Raw genomic sequence first — 22,825 nt, 5'->3', positions numbered from 1 at the left:
TTCTACAGTGTTGTAAAATCTGGTATTTTCAGGAACTTTCAAAGCTTTTTATATTTTCAAAAAAGGTTAATGTAGAATACTTGCAAAATACTGCCAACTTCAGATGTATAAAAAAACTTCTATGAAATCATTAATATTTTAGGGTGCCTAATTTTCATGGATTTTTATAGTTAAGTGAATCCATGATATTAAATCTTAGCTAACGTATGAAATTCCTTTTTATTTTACCTTAGCAATTTAAAAACAAATTTTAGCCCCACAAACAAAATACATGTACAATTCAGAGAAACCATAAATTTATGCTAACGAAAGGGATAAAATTTACATATTTTAACAAATCAGATTCCTTTTTATGATACAGATCTATCTCATGTTTTTATCTTAGTAAATTAAAAATAAATTCAGCCCAGCCCAACAAACAAATTTCAATTTAGACAAACCATGAAATTTTATGCAAAGAAAATGATAAAACTGATTCTAACAATAAGTTACTTTTTGTGAATATAGTCTCTTCATGTTTATAGTTTCATGAATTTAAAATGTCCAAGATTCTGGAGTTAGCATCTCAGTGGTGTAATTTGTTTGTCCTCCGTATGCAGAGTTTTGTTTTATTTATTTAACACACAAGTCCCCTTTGTAGGGTTTACTAAGCTTTTATATGCTATTAAATATTCCAAAAATAATGTTGCACAAAGTTAATATTACATTAAAAAAAAATTACCTTTTAAATTATAAGCACGAAAGTATATCACAAAGAGTCCTTTAACTTTTCACAAAGTATATGTAGTTTACAAGACACAAAGTATATCTGTGATGTTTAATTAAGGTCCATCTGCACTTTCAGACACAATGAAGCCTATGATGCCCCATGGAGTATGGATGTTCTATTATTGTCAAAAAACAGTTTTATATACCTTGCTGGTATATGACACCTTAAGCAAATCTATTGATGTCTCTGATATAACAAAGGATGTGTCACTTTTGTAAAATATCAGACAATAAATCTGATAACAAGGTATAAAACCCATGAAGACTTTGGTGCTGAAATTAACACTCCAAGCACTCCAAAAGATAACCTAACAATTTAGATCATCATATAAATATTTTTGACAGCTTTTAAGTGACTTGACAAAGGTGTTCAGTAGGTGACAACAGAAATATACCTTAAGCTTTCTTGATAAATGGTTAAAATTCAAGATTTGCACAGATTTTATGATTTAAAGGAAATGAGAAATCAAAATTACAACTTACTTCAAAGACTAAAATAATATTAAGATAACAAAATTAAAATTCAGAAGTCCATCACAATTTAAGTGACTTTTTGGCAGTATTCAAGTAAAAATATTTAGCAGACACATTTTTTAATTCATTATAACTTGACAAAGAGGTTACACAACTACAACCAATACAGTGTATGAACTACTTGGATATTCTGAAATAATGAATAATGAATTCTGACTTCATTATTACTTGGCTATCTGAAGCATAGATCTATCTAATGTGTAAGTCAACAAGGAAAGAATTAATGAAAATAAGAAGCACTGCCAATATTTATATCATTTGAGCCACACCATGAGAAAACCAACATTGTACATTTGGATCCATACAGTTCGCTAACAGTATCCCCAATTGCAATAGGCTTTGAGAGCCAACAGCATGAATCCTGACCAGACACTGCGCGGATGCACAGGCTGGGTCCATGCTGGTCACAAATGCACTTTGTTTTCTCATGACCCGGCTCATACCCATTTTCCTATTACACTTCTGCTATTTCAAATTGTATAGACAATTACTGCCAGCTTTAAAATGTTGATTTAGAGGCATAATCCTTGACTAATAAAAAGATAGTTTTGGTTTAATCAAAAGATAAATGTCTGGAGATGCTTAAAAGATATTTATTTAAAGCTATAAACAAAATATTTAGTATAATCTAATAGAATCATTCTTTAATCCAAAATACCCACCCCCAACAATATCCCCCTATCAAATTTTCCCCTTATATTCAAGTTTTCACTTCAATCTATTTCGATTTGACAATTATCATCTTAAAAATGTTATGTTTTCCATTTCTTTACATATTTGTTTAATTTCAAAGTTTTTATCTGACAAAATCAAGGGCAAGATTTTGAAAAGGATTAAGGGGGATTTCATCTAGACTAGCTCCTAGACTATGACATTGTTTTTTATTTCAATTTTTGGTGGCTGCTGCCACCAATGTCAAAAAGAATACTCCGTTTGAGAAATCTTGTCAGTTCTTAAGACCATCCTAACAACACAACCAAAATTAGTTTCAAGCTTTCCAGGTAAACAATTATCTACACAACGTGCAGAATATGCAAAGCTACAATATATGCCTTAATACCATTTTTAATGTAAATTCGGCGACTAAAATCAATACAAACTGAAGTCAACGTTTTAATTAAAACAACCACGTGTATGAATACAAATAACACTCCTTCAAATAATAAATGATACTGTCCAACTGAATGATGAACAAGTCCATTTTAGAAATTTAGCAGGCTAAAGGTTAACAGATAACTAGAGCTGTTTTTGAGAAAAGCGCATGTCTCCCACGACTGCCTAATCATTTAAATAATAAGTCAGTCTTTATATACTGTTTACTCACTACAAATAAACCTCTGAAGAGCAAAAAGGCCGATTTTGATTAATTAAAGGGCCATAATTCTGAAGTGTCTAGAGTGATTTGGCTAGTTAATAAACTTGGCCAAGGAGTTATGGTCAAAAACATCCGGTTCAAGTTTGGTAAATATCAGATGAGAACTGTTCGACTTAGAGTGTGGACAAGACTAAAAAGGCCAATTTTCTGTAATTCAAGGGCCATAATTCTGAAGTGCCTGGGCCAATTTGGCTAGTTATCAAACCTGGCGGAGGACTAGTGGTCAAACACATTTTGTTAAAGTTTGGTGAAGATCGGATGAGAAATGTTGAACTTGGAGCACAGACAAGATTTGTGACAGACACACAGACAGGAGAAAATCAATATGTCTCCCACACCAATGTGTGGAGGGAGGCATAATTATAACTGCATGCACCTAAGCCTGTGGGGGAAAAAAATCACATGTTGATAAGTATGATTTATAAAGATAATGATTGTAGATTGTTCTTGATAAAGCAAGAAAAGTTCTCGCATTTGATTTTGCCATACATAATATTCTTTGTTTTATATACATATGCAAAAGAATTACATGCATTTTTTTTTTCAAATTAATTTTAGATATTTGCCTTTTTTCAAATACAATAACATTTTGTTACAATGGGTATATAACTGAAAAAAATGTCAAAATAAACTTTTTTTATGTGTGTGTAAATGTTTAACATCATTCCATCTTTTAAGGCAGTCCAGAGATTTGCAACTATTTCCTAGTTTTAAGTTTGTAATGTGTGTTGAATTTTTACTGATTTTGCACTGTAAATTGTCTTGTGTAATTCTTTTAGAGGGGCTATGTACTTTTTATAATGGTGTTTTATGCTTGTACTGTAATATGATGGACATAAATGAGACAGAAATAAGGATATAATATATATATACTGTTCCCATACCAATATATTGTACCTTGTAATTTTGTCTGTAAACAGTTACTCAAGAGAGCTTTTCATTTCCCAAGACTCCATTACAGAAACAAATACTAAAAATTGCAAGTGTTCCTTACTCATTCCTCCACATTTTGTTTGCAAGTAAGAATTTAACATATGTACAGGGAGAATTTTATTTTCCTAGACTCTGTTACTGAAACTATTACAGAGAAAACATGTCGTAGACAGGTGAGTTGCATTTCTCCCCAAGGACAGCTACATTTAAAGCACACTCTCAGAAAATGATTTTGTTATGGACATTTAGTAAGTATGTGGATAAGTTTGATTTTGAAATCAACTGATGAATCTTTAATCGAGTAATATGCATATCACCAATTCTACTGTGTTGTCACTGTGTAATGACAATCATTTCTCAAAACTTCTTTTCATTAATTCCTTTTGTAACCTTGTGTTACAAATGTTATCTACAGCTCTACTATCTTCTAGGTATTGGCATTAGCATTTAACTTGAGAGATGTAGGTCAGTACAGAATTCATATCACTCAGATGTAGGCACTAGTCTTATACTAACACAACATTTTGCTTTACAAGTAAATAGATCTTAAACTAACACAGTATTTCTGCTGTAAAATAAATACTGTGAAATCATTAATATTAGTGGGGGACTAATTTTCGTGGATTTCGTGGTTGAGTCAATCCACAAAATTTAATCCCAACGAAGAAGTAAAATTCCCATTCATTTTATGTTCAACAGTTGAAATCTACGAATTCATATCCCCATGAAATTGCCGTTTTGACCAAAACCATGAAATTAAATGATTTTACAGTAGGTCTTATAACAACAAAATATGCTGCAGCACGAAACATACAGATCTCCCAAAAACCCTATCGGGACTACTTCTGCAAAATTTTAATGAGCTATCAATGAAATTGAAAGACAATTTAACTGGCTAGTCAATCATGCTTTGTCAGTAGATGGCATAGCCATATCAGCAGGGCAGTCACACTAAATTTGTCTTGTAACTGCACAGTTCAATGAAATAAGTTCAGGTTAAAGTTATTTCTTATCCACCAAAAAAATCTTTGTTTAGGACAAAGAGTTACAGTAACTATGAAAAAATTTTAATTAAATGGGTACTTTTTTTTCAAGAGGTTATAAATTAGAAAATTTGAAGTTTTGAAGTTAAAATGAATATAATATTATCCCTTTATTGGAACTTAATATTTCAGGTAAGAGGTCAAACTAACTCAAACATTTTAGCCACTTTCAGCACACGCATAACAAGAGCTGTCGGATGACAGCGCGCTCGACTATTCGAAGAGTTGATTGAAGAATGGGGTCAAAATATTTCTACAGATATTCAGACAAAAGAAAAAAATACATTAGACAAACAATGTTCCCATATTTGTGGATTTTGATAAGTCTTGCACTAAATGGCAATGTGTGAACCAATTTCAAAGTCCAAAAAGGGCCATTATTCAGCCAAAATAGTTGTCAGAGTTATGTACACTTCCCTACAGATGGAAATCATGATGATAAACAAGTGTTCAAAGTTTAAAAGCCATATGTCAAAAAGTTTTGACAAAACGTGGACTTGTATGAAATCAGAACCAATTTCCAAGTCCAAAAAGGGCAATAATTAAGCCAAAATATATGACAGAGTTATGTACTCTTTCCTACAGATAGAGACTATTATACTGAATAAGTGATAAAAGTTTCAAAGCCATATGTCAAACACTTTACACAAAATATAAACTGGTACGAAAAACTTAATCAAGATTTCTAAGTCAAAAAGGGCCATAATTCAGCCAAAATCCTTGATGAAGTTATGTACTCTTGCCTATAACTGGACATGGTGATGGTAAACAGGTGTTGAAAGTTTCAAAGCTTTATCTTCAAAGACTTTGTCAAAATATGAACTGGTACGAAAAACTTTACCATGATTTCTAAGTCAAAAAGGGCCATAATTCAGCCAAAATCCTTGATGGAGTAATGTGCTCTTGCCTATAACTGGACATGGCTATGGTAAACAAGTGTTGAAAGTTTCAAAGCTTTATCTCAAAAGACTTTGTCAAAATATGAACTGGTACGAAAATTTCTAAGTCGAAAGGGGCCATAATTCAGCCAAAATCCTTGACGGAGTTATGTACTCTTGCCTATAACTGGACATGGTGATGATAAACAAGTGTTGAAAGTTTCAAAGCTTTATCTCAAAAGACTTTGTCAAAATATGAACTGGTACGAAAAACTTAACCATGATTTCTAAGTCAAAAGGGGCCATAATTCAGCCAAAATCCCTGATGGAGTTATGTACTCTTGCCTATAACTGGCCATGGTGATGGTAAACAAGTGTTGAAAGTTTCAAAGCTTTATCTCAAAAGACTTTGTCAAAATGTGGACTGGTACGAAAAACTTAACCAAGGTGTGACGCCGACGCCAACGCCGACACCGACGCCGACGCCGACGCCGTGGTGAGTAGGATAGCTCTACTTATTCTTCGAATAGTCGAGCTAAAAATATTAAAATTTTAATCAAGAAAACAGACAGAAAACTGAGCCACTCCCATGAAATATGAGCAAATAGCTTGAGGACTAATACATCAAAGAAATCAATGAAAATAAGTCCCCCCAGCCACCCCCCCGAGATATTTATGATTTTTCAGTATGTCTTCTCACTTGAAGAGTAAATGACAGAAATATCAAAAATCTTTCCTTTTTTGGGGAGTTTAATGTCACATCAACACAATTATACACCATAAGACCACTTTCAAGATTTTCATGGTGGAGGAATACCCCAGGTGCCTGTCTATTATTTTGTCATGAGCGAGAGCCCGAGTAGAACCACCAACCTACTGTAAGGAAGCTGGATGGCCTCCTCACATGAAGAATTATACACCGAACAATATGATTGAGGGGAAAGTGATTTTAAGTCAGCGACCTCAACCACTCTGCCATTGAGGCCCCTATCAAAATCTAAAAACACCATAAAAGTGTTTGGATTATGAAACCAAACAAATAAATGATAGTATACCTTGATATAGGTGAGGTTCTTAGCTAGATCAGGATCCAAGGATGGCAGTTCATCAAGAGAACTATATGTGGAGCTGAAACTGTGACCAAGGATCTGGGTCAGGAAGAATGGAGCAAAAGGGACCTCTACAATAATACCCTGAAATATACAATAGCAATTATTAACTTCATATAAGTAAGGCTTGTTGCAAGAGTTTTAAGACTGTCTGTACCAAATTTTAATACTTTCTCTTGTTTCTGTGTCTTTTTGATTTCCTTAGATTTCCTATCTGTCTACATATTCTTAGACTAATTACCATTGAAAAATGTCTGCCCAACATGTCATTAGTTTTATACATTGTTTTGAGCTTAACATCAATCACTGTGCAGTATTGGTTTCAGTCAAATGCTGTTTCTGGAGTTTATACATGTAAGAAATGCTAGTCCAAGATATTTTTTTAGTTGTTTACTGTCATTTCAACACAAACTATAGGTCACATGGCAACTCTCCAGCTTTTGATGGTGGAAGAAGACCCTATGTGACCTTTTGGTCATTATTTAATCATGGGGGTTACCTGGGTAGAAGCAACAACCATCCATAAGCCAGCTGGATAACCTAACTTACATAAAAGAATTCTACACCTAAGTGAGTTTTTGTACCCACACCTTGACCATGGAGGTCTTTCCAATCATTGTACAATATATTCATATCAATAAAACTAGTCCTCAAAGTATTTTTTGATGTAAGTGTCTTTAAAGCGAACTACATGTAAATGCTTATCTAAGCGTAAATTCAGACAGAATGTCATTCCTCTTCTTACCATGGGGAACATTCAACCATGAATCATTTTCATGGCACTACCACTGCTACTCTGAAGCTATTTTTACAATCTGTCAGAATGATGAAAATTTTGTACCTCATAAACAGCTTTGGCCAGCATTTTCCCAACAAACTCGAACAAGAAGAGATGGTTTTCCTGGATGTATGAGGTAGATGACGGGTACAGCTTCTGTTCACTGGTCACCTGAAATATTACAATACATTTACAGTAAACAAACATTCCCTGACATGACTACAGTCAAGGCTATTTTTGACATGTGGAAACACAGAAATATATATTTTAGAGCCACACTGGCATATATAGGTAATAACTTGGTGATTTTTTTAGGTTTTAATTGTTAAGACCCCAAGTGCCCCCTGGGTATTGTTTCAGACATGGGCAGGCACCTGGGTAGAACCACTACAGCTGTAAGGCCTCTTCACATTAATGAAATCTACACCCCAAGAAAAGTTTTAAAACCACATTGGTGAGAGGCCAGTGATTCAAAGTCAGTGACCTTATCCACTCAGCGGCAGTGGCTCCATAATATAAACATAACAATGGACTGTAAATTGTACTGACAAAAGCTGATGGTGCAACTAAAAACATTAAGTTTCTTTGGTGCTTAATGCAATATTTTAACATCCTTGCTGATTTACCATAACCAATTCTCCAAAAGTGACAGACAACTTCCATAAATTAAGAGGTGAAGAACAATCAACTTCAAGCAAAATGTTTTAAAGAGCTCTGCAGATGGCTGCAAATCCAATTTTCTAAAAGGCAAACCATAATCTATCTTGGCTTGAGATACATGTACATCAGGCTACAAGTTTTAATAAAAAGTCACTTCCAGAATCAAAGTGTACTATGGATTATACTCACCTTAAACAGATTCAGGGACGGATCAAACACTTTGGTAATTGTTTCTTCCAGGAACTCTTTAAACACTCCATCCTGGTCAATGCCTGCCTCGTCCAGTCCTTGTTCATTGATAAATCTCACTCTAATCACACCTTTAATAGCACGTGGAGGAAGCTGTGCAAGCTGTCTGTAACCATCCTACAATTAGGAAGCAATAAGTTAAAGGGAGGTAATTGATTTGATTAAAAGGAAAGCAAACAGTGTTTACAGGGGCAGTAAACAGCAGATGTTGATAAGATGCAGAAATTTATTTGATTAATTTATTGTGTATTTGGACATACTTTTCCTTTGTAAACTAAGAATCAAGAATGACTTTGGACAAAATATTTCAGAAAAATCTTTAGAATTTTATAGGTGTTACCCTTTAAAGCATACATTTGTTATACAGTTAACCCGCTATTAGGCAGTCAACCAATAGAGTGATACAATCTGGCTGCTAAATGCAGGTGACTTCTGAAGAGAAGCTGACATCAGAATAAAACATCCAAAGGAAAGTTAGCCAACTGACTTCCTTATACAAGTGGCAACTAAATTTAGCTCAACTGTACTGCCTTACAATAATAAATAAATCACAACGAAATAAAAATACAGAGTTCTTTGCTTCTTTTCTTTGAACAGTGTGGCATTCATTAAACACAGATTTATCTTTGTATTGTACCTCTGTATAATACTTAACTTACCTCCACTATCCTGCTTCTGTGTACTGTGATGAGAGTTGACTGTGGTGTAGCACTGATAGACTCACACAGACCCAACACTTCTCTCTCCTTCTGTACACTCTTTCTGAATATCTTCACCCTCTGAAATATGTAAATACAAGTTCAATTCAAGATCACTCTTTCTGCACAAAACGTTTTGCCTCTGCTCATCAACTGTTAAGTGAAAGGTGATAAAATAAGCTTCACCACAGTTTTTGTAATGCATGTAAGTTATGACTAACATAATTATTTTTACTAAGAACACCTTCATTTCATATTTTTAATTTCATTTTTTCTGTCAGTTTTAAGACGTATTTGCAAAATTTAGGTAATATGGCAAGTCTCCACCTAAAATGGTGGAAGAAGAACCAAGGTCTATGCAATGGTTGGCACCTTGATGGCACCACTGACCTTCAGCAAGACTTCTCTTGTGTGACTTAAACTGGGCTCAAACCTATACAGCTAAACAGTTGTCTTACTAAACTCAGTTTATTCCTGCAAGATTTGAAAATCAAATACAGTGAAAATTACTAACCCCACCTTTAGGTGGGTAGAACAAATGACCTAGGCTGGAAAAATGGCAGCATAAATAAGATGTAATTTGCAGAAAAACATCACCTCTACAAAATGGAAATCTTTCTTGAAACTGGACATGAGAATAAACGTTTGCCACTTACCTCTGAAAATGGAATGATGTGTGGAATTTTCTGCAGGATAAACTGGGCAGGTTTTCTCCCTTTATCTAACTCACTGAGGAAACTGCTAGGTTTTACATCTCTGAAAATATTATTTAGCAGTGTTTACGCTGCAAAATCACAAATCTTTTGCTTTTCCAGGACATGAAGTTGCAAACTCATGATGTCAATGAACAATTTTGATGTGATTATATATTCAGCATATTACTCTGGCAATCGTCGGCCTTAAATGTAGCTCTTTTGACTTTCTGTGCCAGAAAGGGAACACCATATTCACCTTATAAAACTTAAAACTAAGCATTTTGCAAATTTCAAAGAATGGAACAAATCATCAGACAGACATGTCATTACAGCAGTATATAATTGCAATGACTTCCCTACATTATGTCTGTGAATGGATGCTACATTTGTCAGCCAATCCATTCAAAGTCCTTAAGAAAAAAACAAACACCTAATACTGTGTTAAAAACTCTAAATGACATTTTTAGACTTTAATCAACTGTAAAACATTGTCAATGAAAAATCAAATATTTCAAAATAGTTTTAAAAAACTTACTAAGCACTAATTTAAAATATGACAAAACTACCATAAATTACCAGACTCTTATACAAAACTATTCACAACATTGTAGTATTACATACTTGATAAGCCAGTGATCTCTGGGAGCATAGTTTCTACGACTGTCACTCTCATACAAGATCATTAACAACCCTCGAGCTGACGTAAACACTTCACTGTTACTGGCTGTGTTGATGGCTGTAATAAAACGGTCAGTTTCCAAAACATTTTTTTTTTTACTTTAAAACAACAAATGTTTCAATGGTTAGTACAAAATTTAAGGGATTAACCTTCAAATTCTCTTTCCAACTTAAAAGGAAGTCATAGAATTAAAATCATTTATACGTCATAAAGTAATGAGTTAATGAAAAACATTACATTGTCTTCTAAAATTTTTAAAAGCAATTTATAAAATTACCCTTTTTCCACAATTTTGTAACTTCCCACATTTTCTCCTTTATAGTATTCTGCAGCTATTAATAATTATACTGAACAGCAAAAGAAACTATCCAGTTTTATATTTATATGTATTTTTATTAAAAACTTTAAATTATAAATAATTTGTGTTTTTCATATCACATTACACTTGAAGAACTTCCAGGATAAAATTTTTCAAAAATCAATTAACCATGAAGTCAGTAATCCCACATTAGCCGTTTTGCACGAAACTCATGTATCCCTATAATTAACAATTTTCTTTGTGAAATTTTATTTTCATTGGAAATATCGATAATTGACTTACTCAAAAAACAGCATAAAGTTTTAAAAATATTGTTTGTTGCACCGCACGACTGAATCAAATTGAGCGCGAGCGCCCAATTGGGATATTACAATGCAACTGACGTGCAGAAGATATAGCCTTTCAAATGGCTATTGTTGGACAACTGACTTCACGGTTGATCGATTTTTAAAAATTTATTACGTGAAGATCTTCAAGTGTAATTTTGATATGAAGAAACAATTCAAATTTGGAAAATTAATTTTTTATTTCAAAATATACCAGTTATACATCTGGATAGTTTCTTTTGCTGTTCAGTATAGGTTTGTTGTCTTTAAGGTAGTTCTGCATATTTGGATCAAATTTTTTTCTACAATGCAGAATTTGATTAAACTCTTGATTTTTCAAAACTTCAGAATATACCTAGAACATTCAGCAAATTAAAATGATAGGGTCGTGTGCCTGATTTTTTGCTAGAATGGTTTGAAAAATTTGGACCTCACACAATTTTTCATAATGGGAGTCTAGAAAATTTTCCACAATGTAGATTTTAATGAAAATTCTCACAGTAGTTAATAAACATATGGCCTATAATAAAGTGAATCAAAATCTGTCCGTAAGACAGCGCGCTCGACTTTTCTCAGTGCTTGACTCTGAATTAGAGCTTTGCCAGTAAAAAAAAATCCAAGTTAAAAAGGGACATAAATCTGTTAAAATTCAAACCAGAATTATGGGAATTGTGTCTCCTGGTGTAGACTTTGATAGTAAATAACTATTTTGACTTTCAAGTCAAAACCTTTAATAGTAACAGAGATATCTGACTTTATCAAAAATTTTAACAAAAAATTCTAAGTTAATAAGGGGCATAAATCTGTCAAAATTCAATACAGAGTTATGGGGATTGTTTTCCTGGTGTAGACTTTGATGGTAAATAAGTATTTTAAGTTTCAAATCAAAAGCTTTGATAGTAACAGAGAAATTTGACTTTATCAAAAATTTTAACAAAAAATTCTAAGTTAAAAAGGGGCATAATTCTGTCAAAATTCAAATCAGAGTTATGGGGATTGTTTTCCTGGTGTAGACTTTGATAGTAAATAACTATTTTAAGTTTCAAGTCAATAGCTTTAATAGTAACAGAGATATTTGACTTTATCAAAAATTTTAACCAACGGCAATGCCAACGCCGGGGCGATTACAATTGCTCTACTTTTTCTTCGAAAAGTCAAACTAACAAAATGTATATGTACGTGTGCTTATTTCTGAGATATTTGGCCGTGATTAAAGTGAACCGCCTATTAGCTAATTTTAAGACATTATTTTGAATTATTTAACCTGTCAGATGTTTTAATATCACGTTTTAACTTTAGAAAGATAGAGACTGTTACAATTTGATAAATTTATTCACAGGTTGCCTTTATTTCATAAACTGATTTTCATTTCCGTACGCCTAGTCAAGGGTTTATTCTACGTTTTCGGGATAAATGACGTTACGTCATCACTTCCGGTTTATCAAACGTGCAGAACTACCTTAAATTCTAAAAATTTTCAATGCTATTCATTAAATTACCCCTTTCTCCCATTCAATTTCTTCTCATATTTTCCCCAAAGTTTCATGCACCTATTAATAATTAGGTGTGACAAACATCTGATAAAGAGAACTTACACATAAGGCCACCCCAGATAACTCGAAACACAAACAGGTTGAGGAATTCACTCATCTTTATATAATCTTCAACTTTAAATAACTTCTGGTGTTCAAACATCTCTATGTGATCCAAGGTGCTGAAAAACATCACAATCAGTTCTGATATGAAGATGTAGTTTAAAATTTTGACACTGCACAATGAAAGTGTAATAGTTTTCTTATAAAGAGAGCAGATATTAATCATTTGAGGGAGTCTGTGGTGCAGTGGTTAGCAGGTTGTTCTGCAATGCCAGCGGTCCGGGTTCGATTCCCGGTCGCGGTTGATATCCCGACTAGTGTTCAGGGCTGGGTGATATGCTTAAATTGGTACAATTTCCAGCAGTATCGACCTAGACTGGATGCTGGGGAGGTAAATATGACACCAGCTGTGGGCTCGGCTGGAAATAAGTTGTTCCATCCATTCCAGGTGGGGACTTTCGTCGACTACCCATGTTAAACAAGAAACTTTACCTTTTACCTTCCAGGCATCGTTTCAGACATGGACTAAGTAAAACCACTTAATATTCTGCAAGGCTGCAGGATACTTTCCTCACATGAAAGAAGTTTATATTCCAAGTGGAGCTTCAAATTGTCAAACTTCAAATTGTCAAAGAGGAACTAGTAACCTGATGTCAACTACCTAAAGTTTCCCAAATCCACAAACTTTAAAATTACTGAAGCACACATTACAAATAAAACCTGTAATAAATGCTTGATGTTTAAGATATTGTCACTGAAATTATAAGTGTGAGCTTCTAACTTCAGTATTTTGTGACACAATGCAGGTTATATGGTGATTTTGCAGCTTTCTTATGGTAGAGGAAGACCCCAGGTGCCCCTTTGGCAATTATGTCCGGAAAACTAAGAACCAGTGATCTTCCACAAACCTGCTGGATGAATTCTTCAAAGTCATGTTGACTCAGGTAGGAGTCAAACAAACAGACTTTAGAAGTGATTTAAAGTCACTGACTTCAACTTCATAGCCACAGGGACTACATACAAAACCTTTATTTAACTTACCATATATAGTTGGATGCAGCTTCAGAGAACAGAGTTAGAAGACTAAACACTGGATGAATGGTACTCTCTGGTGTCTGTTGTAACAGATCCAGGAACACCTTGAGCCCACAGTTGGGTCCCATATCACAAAGGAATCTCCACAGAATTGGAAGTAAAATCTCATTGTAACTTAAACCTGAAATGAAACAGACTTTGTTAACTGTTGACTTAGAGAATCATTTTTCATTACTTACAACAAAATGAAGAATTGGTTGCATTAAGATAATCAAATCTACATATTGTAAAATCATCTAATTTCCTAGGCATAAAATTTTGTGGTTTTGACAACATCTATTTTGCAGAAGCATCAATTCTCTGATATAAATTTTTTTAAATAAACAGATTAAAAAATTTCTAACTTTTCTGAGTCTATCTTCACATACAGACAATACCATAAAATCCATATAAATTAATCCACCAAAAGTATTAAATCAAATTATTTTGCAGTACAGTTATAATATTTAGTTCTATTCTACGTAGGGTATAGCACTGATCACACAAGGTCAGAAAGAGATTAACAAAAAGCTATCAAAAGTTTTGAGCAATCTAAACACAGAAAATGTAAAGTAAACTGCCCTGGACCACATGACTGCCCTAGTCAGTCTATGGTTTCAAGACACTGTAGCTTCAGCCAGTGGAGTTTCACTTTAGTAATTATGCTATCATATACTGTACTCTTTTATATTTGTGGGTGACAAAATTTTCATGGCTTTCATGGTAGCATCAGTCAAAGAAATTAACTTTAAATAAACAAGAAAAATTAACATAATTATATTCTATCTTCAAAAGTTGATATCTATGAATTCAAATTTTCCAAAAATAGCTATTTTGGACAAAAACACGAAATTCCATGCCCACTAAATAAAGTGATTTTATAGTAATCTATATATTTAATATTTACATACCAAGTAGCTTTATGTAAGGAGTTTGATAAGTCTAAATAAATATTTCTTATAAACCAGTCAAATTGCTTTATATGTGTAACTTGGTACATCAATTTTCTGAAAATATTTTTGCAGCCATAACTGAATAATGCTTTCCAGATATCCCTGTTCATTTCATCTCACATGGGTTAAGCAGGCATACTGCTTGAATTTTCTACAGTGTAGCCAACCATCTTTCCTAAATGTGTTAAATCTGCCAACAATGAAAGTTTTCTTAGCCTAACTACGTTGCACTTATAAATTCAAGCAAAAAGTGCAAGAAAATCATTGATCCACTCACCACTGACTATATCGAGTCTGAGTTGTGACAGAGTATTCATCGCACACTGGTACAAGGCACAAGGCAGGCAAGTTGACTGGGCAATAGTGCTCCCTAGTTTAATCTTTGATACAGTATTCTTAGAGGATGCCTTATCTAAAGCCTTCTTTAAAATACCTGCAATAAAAGTTGTTCCATTATGTTGAAAGTTCAGCTAAATATCGAAACATCACATTTAACACTACAGATAAGAACATCCAAAATCAATTGTCGAAATCATTATCTCTATACAACTGTGTGTCAAAAGTGGACATCTCCTCACAGTTCATGACGGACTGGAAAATCCTACAACAAATGGTTTGCATGGCCTCATATTTGGCTTGTCTCTACAGAAGACCTGTAGTAACAGTTACACTCACATTGCAACATACCAATGCCGAACTCGGAAACAAAGATAGAAGACATCTCAACCACAGCCAAACTTGTGCCAAAGACCATGTCTGAGCAAAGATGGTCTGTAACTCACTTCTAATTTTGATATTTGTTGTGAAGGTGAACCTGTCTTCTCTAAATACTAGTAATGGCAACTTTTTTAATTACCCAAAGCATGGTCTTTCTATACAGGTTTCACTGTATTTGGTAATTTTATCTCTATCCAGAAATGTGGTTACCATAATAATAACTTTAAGAAGCAATAGTACTATCTACTTTGATATGAATTTTCACATTATATATTAAGTCAAATGTTACCTCTATCTTTAGAGGCAGCTTTTTGTGAGTCTATTTCCTTAGCATAGTCCACGTAGTCTATGAGTTCTAAGAACAACAAGCGAACCATCTTACTACACCAGAGTATCTGTAACTGCTTCACAACAAACGGCATTGCCTCATGTAAACTGAAAATATACAACAATAATGGTCATTTGACAAGGAAAAGCTTACTTTTACATGTATGTACTTTGATAGTAAAAGGCTGTATGATCATAATAATGCATTAATATAGTTTCATGTAGTTTGAAAGTATATATGAGCATAGTGTTTTCAGATTGGACAGTTTTCCACAAACTGAAAATTCAAAGTAGTATGATGGATGATATGCCTGTTAAGAACTTACTACGTTTTAAATACTTTTATGCTGATTATAATTCAACTAGTCTAGCCATACAATCAGCTTTCAGATATTTTCAAAATTTTAACTCATTTTTATCGGTACCAGGTCACACAATACCTGGTTTAATTTATTAAGCAGATCATTTAGCTATTTGCTTATGGTTACCTACAGTTTAACTTGTTAAACTCTATAGCTCATTTCTTTATCCTCTACTGAATTATGTTTGGTCGGCCCTGGCCAATAATTGGCTGTAGCCAAATAAAAAAAAAGCTCTTAAAATTATACAAAATATGTATAAAATTGCAAAATGAATCATCAACTTTGAAGCCAAATTGAAAAATTTGTAGCCAAAGTGGCATTCTATTAGCCACTGGCTACAGTGGCTAATGGCAAAGCAGGCCCTGGATCCCCTTCCTCTATAAACCCCTTTCCCATAGAAGGTCAATTAAAGATCTATAACCTTAAAGAAAACATGCTTTGTATCTTTCTAAAAATTGTTGTTTTTTTTTATTTAGCTTTCAATCTGCAGACAGTAGAACTGAGCATCATGTACCCTACCTTAATTTTCTCTCTCTATTCAGTCAATTATTTAGTCAGTATTCCAGTATCTGGATATTATTTGGATATTATTTGCATGTTTGAAATGGCAGTCTTAACATATAAATGATATATACAAACCCTTGATCTGTCTGCTGTGAGAACCATCCCAGTACAGGATGCCAGTGTGTCAGATTGGACCTCTTGTTCTGTACATAATGCTTACACTTGTCTAGTAAACGTATAGTTACAGTCTGAAAATAAATATACACAGACTTGTTTCACAGTCTGGAAATATATAAACAAAGACATTTACAATATTCCTTTCAATGTTCTTTCTTTCAGCATTTTTTATCATCTGCCCTTATGTATTTTTACATATTCACAATATGTAGTTTTATAGTTATGGCCTGTTTACTATTCATGTGGAGTACAATTTACGATAATAAACAGTAACTTATCTTATCTATTACCCAGTGTATAGGATACTTACAATACACTTCCTTTCTTTTTAGCCTTTATAATTTTATGAAGAAATTATGTAAAGCTATAATGATCAAGACTTACCATAAAGCTGTTTGTATTTTCAACCAAACCTTCTAACTCTGAGTAACCCAGCTGTATCAAGTTTGCTGAAATACATATTTAAATAAAAATTTGTAAAGATACTTGACCCTCGATGATAATCATATTTCCTTGTAATAAATATGTATCCTTCTATACTTAAGATTTAAAAAAAAAGTCAGCAAACACTAAGCTCATAGGAGTATATGGATTTTGCACTACCAGAAAAAAACAAGAGCTGTCAGAGGACAGCAATGCTTGACTATTCAACAGCCTTGTCAATTGAATTAATACAAAAGTCGAAAAAGGGGCATAATTTTGTAAAAATGGGAAAAAGGGTTATGGAACCTTCACAGTGCTTATCAGCTCATAAAGTGAACAAGTGCGTGAAGTTTCAATCCTTTCCCATAAGTGGATACTGAAATACCAGCTTACATACAAAAACTTAACCAAAAACTGCTAAGTCGAAAAAGGGGCATAATTTTGAAAAAATGCAAAGTAGAGTTATGGGACCTACACAGTGCATGTCAGATCATGACTGTGAACAAGTGTGTGAAGTTTCAATCCATTTTCATTAGTGGTTACTGAGATACCAGCTTACATACAAAACCTTAACCAACAATTTCGAAGTCGAAAAGGGGGCCATAATTTTGTAAACAAGAGCTGTTGGAGGACAGCAACGCTCGACTATTTAACAGCCTTGTCGCTTGAATGAATAAGAAAGTCGAAAAAGGGGCATAATTTAGTAAAAAAGTAAAATAGGGTTATGGAACCTGCAAAGTGCTTATCAGCTCATCACAGTGGACAAGTGTATGAAGTTTCAATTCATTCCCATTAGTGGGTACTGAGATACCAGCTTACATATAAGAATTTAACCCAAAAACTCCTAAGTTGAAAAAGGGGCATAATTTTGTAAAATGCAAAGTTGAGTTATTGATCCTTTGCACTGCATGTCATATCATGACAGTGAACTAGTGTGTGAAGTTTCAATCCATTCCCATTAGTGGATACTGAGAAACCAGCTTACATACAAAAACTTAACCAAAAATTTCTATGTTGAAAAAGGGGCATAATTTTGTAAAAAAGCAAAACAAAGTTATGGGACCTGCTTTGTTCATGTCAGATCATGACAGTGAACAAGTGTGTGAAGTTTCAATCCATTCCCATTAGTGAGTACTGAGATACCAGCTTACATACAAAACCTTAACCAAAAAATTCTAAGTCGAAAAAGGGGCATAATTTTGTAAAAAAGCAAAACAGAGTTATGGAACCTGTGCAATGTAAGTCAGTTTATCACAGTAAATAAGTGTGTGAAGTTTCAATCCATTCCCACAAGTGGTTACTGAGATACCAGCTTACATACAAAACCTTAACCAAAAATTTCTAAGTCAAAAAAGGGGCATAATTTTGTAAAAAAGCAAAACAGAGTTATGGAACCTGTGCAATGTAAGTCAGTTTATCACAGTGAATAAGTGTGTGAAGTTTCAATCCATTCCCACAAGTGGTTGCTGAGATACCAGCTTACATACAAAAACTTAACCAAATCGGGACGCGGACGCAGATGCCGACGCATGGGCGAGTCCAATAGCTCTACTATTCTATGAATAGTCGAGCTAAAAAGCAAAATAGAGTTATGGAACCTGTGCAGTGTAGGTCAGTTTATCACAGTGAATAAGTGTGTGAAGTTTCAATCCATTCCCACAAGCAAAGTAAAAAAAGCAAAATAGAGTTATGGAACCTGTGCAGTGTAGGTCAGTTTATCACAGTGAATAAGTGTGTGAAGTTTCAATCCATTCCCACAAGCGGTTACTGAGATACCAGCTTACATACAAAACCTTAACCAACAATTTCTAAGTCGAAAAAGGGGCATAATTTTGTAAAAAAGCAAAATAGAGTTATGGAACCTGTGCAGTGTAGGTCAGTTTATCACAGTGAATAAGTGTGTGAAGTTTCAATCTATTCCCAAAAGTGGTTACTGAGATACCAGCTTACATACAAAACCATAACCAAGAATTTCTAAGTCGAAAAAGGGGCATAATTTTGTAAAAAAGCAAAATAGAGTTATGAAACCTGTGCAATGTAGGTCAGTTTATCACAGTGAATAAGAGTGTGAAGTTTCAATCCATTCCCACAAGTAGTTACTGAGATTCCAGCTTACATACAAAACCTTAACCAAATCGGGACGCGGACGCCGACGTACGGGTGAGTCCAATAGCTCTACTATTCTTTGAATAGTCGAGCGAATGATTAAAAAATTACAATCTACAGTAAACTGATTCAGAATTTATTTATACTTGTCCGTAATGTATTAAGTAATTATTTATATAGTGTACACTATAATCTTACATTAGCTACGTATATGAAAAGGTCTTTGTAAAATCTTTTAATAACATACCCAGCAAACATAGAGCATAGTTTCCCTCAAGTGAGTTGAAGATTATCCGAGTACTTTGTTCATTTGTCAGTAGATCTAATGACCTCTTAAACACTCTGTTGGTGATCAGGAGGGTCAGGCACTGAAACAGTTACAGAATAGACAAATACTCCTAAGATAACACTGCTTTTCTCAAGATGCTTAAATATGGCTCTACTGAAATCCTTTTAGAGTAACTATATCCTACTCATTTTTAATTTTCTTGTATACAGACGAAACAAATCAGACTTGTTTCATTGATCACACTCTTTTCTTTAGAATATCATTTTGTTAAGAAAACTAGAGCTGCTTTTGAGAAAAGCGCATGTCTCCGACAACTGCCTAATCATCTAGATTGGCATTTCTTCTCCATTATCTATCTGAGTCAACCATGCACCAAGACCTGCATCACTGGCAGCAGTATTTTGAGTTATTCAAGGACCATACTTTCGAAGTGCCTGGGCCGATTTATCCAACTTGGCCAAGGACTTATTCGCAAACACATTTTGTTGAAGTTTGGTGAAGATCAGATGAGACCTGTTCGACCTAGAGCATGGACAAGATTTGTGACAGACACACAGACAGGGGTAAATCAATATGTCTCACACCACACTGGTATGGGAGACATAACTAGTTTTGGATTTGAGGTTAAAAAATTAGGCTTTTAGACCAGTCTAAGATCTCCTGAATCTGACTGGTTGTCTCTGAGCACAGTTTTAAACTGACTGGTCCCTTCATTCAGTTATATAAACTTGATTCTTGAAGCCTGGTTTTGAACTGTATAGACATTTTTTTCATAACGAATTTGCTGTTTTAAATATAGTGCATGGTGCTTTTAATCATATCATGACAAAGTTTACCACATACATCAGGTGCTGTTGTAGACAGGTGGTGTACTAAAGCTGGTACTGATAGAATATTTAATACAAACAGTGTCAACAGATTGTCCGAGAAGTTTGCAGCTAACAATGGCCTGAAATGAAAGATGAAACGCTTTATGAACTAAGAGATGAAATAATCTATGTTTGAGACTGATAGTTTTTCATTTATACAACAATGTTGCCTACTTGTGGCAGCGAGCACAATGCAAGATTTTATGTAAAATCAAACTGTAGACACTCCATCAAGTCAAATTATAAAGGCCTCTATGGCTGAGTGGTTAAGGTTGCTGACTTTGAATTACTTGCCCCTCACCGCTGTGGATTTGAGCCTCATTAGGGGCGTTGAATTCTTCACATTAGGATATCATCCAGCTGACTTATGGAAGGTCGGCTGTTCTACCCTGGTGCCTGCTTGTGATGAAATAATGCACTGAGGGACACCTGGGGTCTTCCTCCACCATCAATTAAAGTTGGAAAGTCACCATATTACGTATCACTGTGCCGGTGCGAAATTAAACCCAACAAAAACTGTAACAGTCACATTATACTGACAATAGGACCAGTTCTAGATGTAGAAAGCTACTTACACCATTATTTCATAAAGTTTCAGTATACCCTAACCTCCCACATTAAAGTCATATCCCCTACTACTGAGTATATGCTGATAAATAAGTTACAAATAACTATTTAAGAATCTATTTGGCAAACACTGATCAACACTGATCACCTCAAGTACCAAGAAAACAACATAATAAATAACTATAACAAAAGTCATATTTTCTTAGAAAAATTGTGAAGATAGTCTACCTGAGAGATATAGTGAGTACAGCTGATAGTGAAGTTTTAGTGAAGGCAGGTTTACTTCTAGCCAGGCCTCTTACTAGCAGGATCTGGAAAAAACAAGAGCACCGCCTTGCGGGTGCTGACGCTCATCTGATTTTTTTTGTATAATAGAAATATTGTCCTACCCATGATTTTCTAAGTCTAAAAAGGGCCATCACTCTTGCAAAAAGCAGAATAGAGTTATGTTTCTTGATGTACAGTGTCCACTTATGATGGTGAAAAACTGTTGCAAGTTTTAAAGCAATAGCTTTGATAGTTTATGAGAAAAGTTGACTTAACATAATATTCAACCAAGAAAATGATTTTTCTAAGTCCAAAAGGGGCAATAATTATTGCAAAAAGCAGGATGGAGTTATGTTGCTTGCTGTACAAGGTCAGCTTATGATGGTGAACAAGAGTTGCAAGTTTTAAAGCAATAGCTTTGATAGTTTAAGAGAAAAAGTTGACCTAAACATAAAACTTAACCAAGAAATCTGATATTTTCTAAGTCCAAAAGGGGCCATAAATCTTGCAAAAAGCAGGATGGAGTTATGTTTCTTGCTGTACAGGGTCAGCTTATGATGGTGAACAAGTTTGCAAGTTTTAAAGGAATCAGCTTGATATTTTAGGATAAAAGCTAAACCTAACATAAAACTTAACCAAGAAAATGATTTCTAAGTCCAAAAGGGGCAATAATTCTTTGCAAAAAGCAAATGAGTTATGTTTTCCTGATGTACAGGTCAGCTTATGAGGGTGAACAATATTCCAAGTTTCAAAGCAAAAGCTTTGATATTTAGAGAAAAGTTGAACATAAACATAAAATAACAAGAAATCTGATATTTTCTAAGTACAAAGGGGCCATAAATCGTGCAAAATGCAAGATGGAGTTATGTTTCTTGCTATACAGGTCAGCTATTATGGTGAACAAGTATTCAAGTTTCAAAGCAATAGCTTGATTAGTTAGGAGAAAACTGACCATAAACATAAACTTAACCAGGCAACGCCGACGCCGACGCCGACAACCGCTCAAGTGATGACAATAACTCATTATTTTTTTTCAAAAAATCAGATGAGCAAAAAAGACCCAAAAAAACTGAAATTGTGATTTTTTTTAAGTTAGGTTACTTCTAACTTTAAAGCATTATTAACTCATTTTTGAAACTAAAGCTGCTTCTGAGAAAAGCGCATGTCTCCCACAACTGCCTAATCATCTAGACTGGCATTACTTCTCCATTATGTATCTGAGTCAACCATGCACCAAGACCTGCATCACTGACATCAGTATTTTCAGTAATTCAAGGGCCATAATTCCGAAGTGCCTGGGCCGATTTGGCTAGTTATCAAGCTTGGCCGAGGACTTACTGACAAACACATTTTGATCAAGAAGATCGGATGAGAACTATTCGACTTAGAGTATGGACAAGATTTGTGACAGACAGACTGACTGATGGACACACGCACACAGAGGAGTAAATCAATATGTCTCTCACCACAGTGGTGTGGAAGACATAATTAAGTTTTACAAACTTACAGAATGGAACTTTTAATAATTGATTTTGCACCCCAACCCCTCAC

At 34.2% G+C, this 22,825-nt stretch overlaps 1 protein-coding gene across 1 annotated transcript in view; it reads right to left on the bottom strand.

Annotated features, from left to right (window-relative positions):
• The window catches only part of LOC123533428 (ubiquitin-protein ligase E3B-like), a 41,991-nt gene that overhangs the window by 3,581 nt on the left and 15,585 nt on the right, over positions 1-22,825 (bottom strand). Inside the window, exons 10-25 of the mRNA XM_053520619.1 lie at positions 21,236-21,318; positions 20,415-20,520; positions 19,530-19,650; positions 17,138-17,202; positions 16,712-16,824; positions 15,673-15,818; positions 14,944-15,099; positions 13,681-13,855; positions 12,640-12,758; positions 10,342-10,456; positions 9,682-9,781; positions 8,987-9,106; positions 8,268-8,444; positions 7,482-7,589; positions 6,587-6,724; positions 915-918 (exon numbers count right to left, since the gene is read on the bottom strand). Of these exons, the coding sequence (XP_053376594.1) occupies positions 915-918; positions 6,587-6,724; positions 7,482-7,589; positions 8,268-8,444; positions 8,987-9,106; positions 9,682-9,781; positions 10,342-10,456; positions 12,640-12,758; positions 13,681-13,855; positions 14,944-15,099; positions 15,673-15,818; positions 16,712-16,824; positions 17,138-17,202; positions 19,530-19,650; positions 20,415-20,520; positions 21,236-21,318 (1,846 nt within the window). The remainder of the gene's footprint in view (positions 1-914; positions 919-6,586; positions 6,725-7,481; positions 7,590-8,267; positions 8,445-8,986; positions 9,107-9,681; positions 9,782-10,341; positions 10,457-12,639; positions 12,759-13,680; positions 13,856-14,943; positions 15,100-15,672; positions 15,819-16,711; positions 16,825-17,137; positions 17,203-19,529; positions 19,651-20,414; positions 20,521-21,235; positions 21,319-22,825) is intronic.

This window comes from Mercenaria mercenaria, chromosome 12 (assembly GCF_021730395.1).
Source record: "Mercenaria mercenaria strain notata chromosome 12, MADL_Memer_1, whole genome shotgun sequence".
In the NCBI taxonomy this organism is placed as follows: domain Eukaryota; kingdom Metazoa; phylum Mollusca; class Bivalvia; order Venerida; family Veneridae; genus Mercenaria; species Mercenaria mercenaria.
This window is presented reverse-complemented; position numbering and strand designations above follow the sequence as displayed.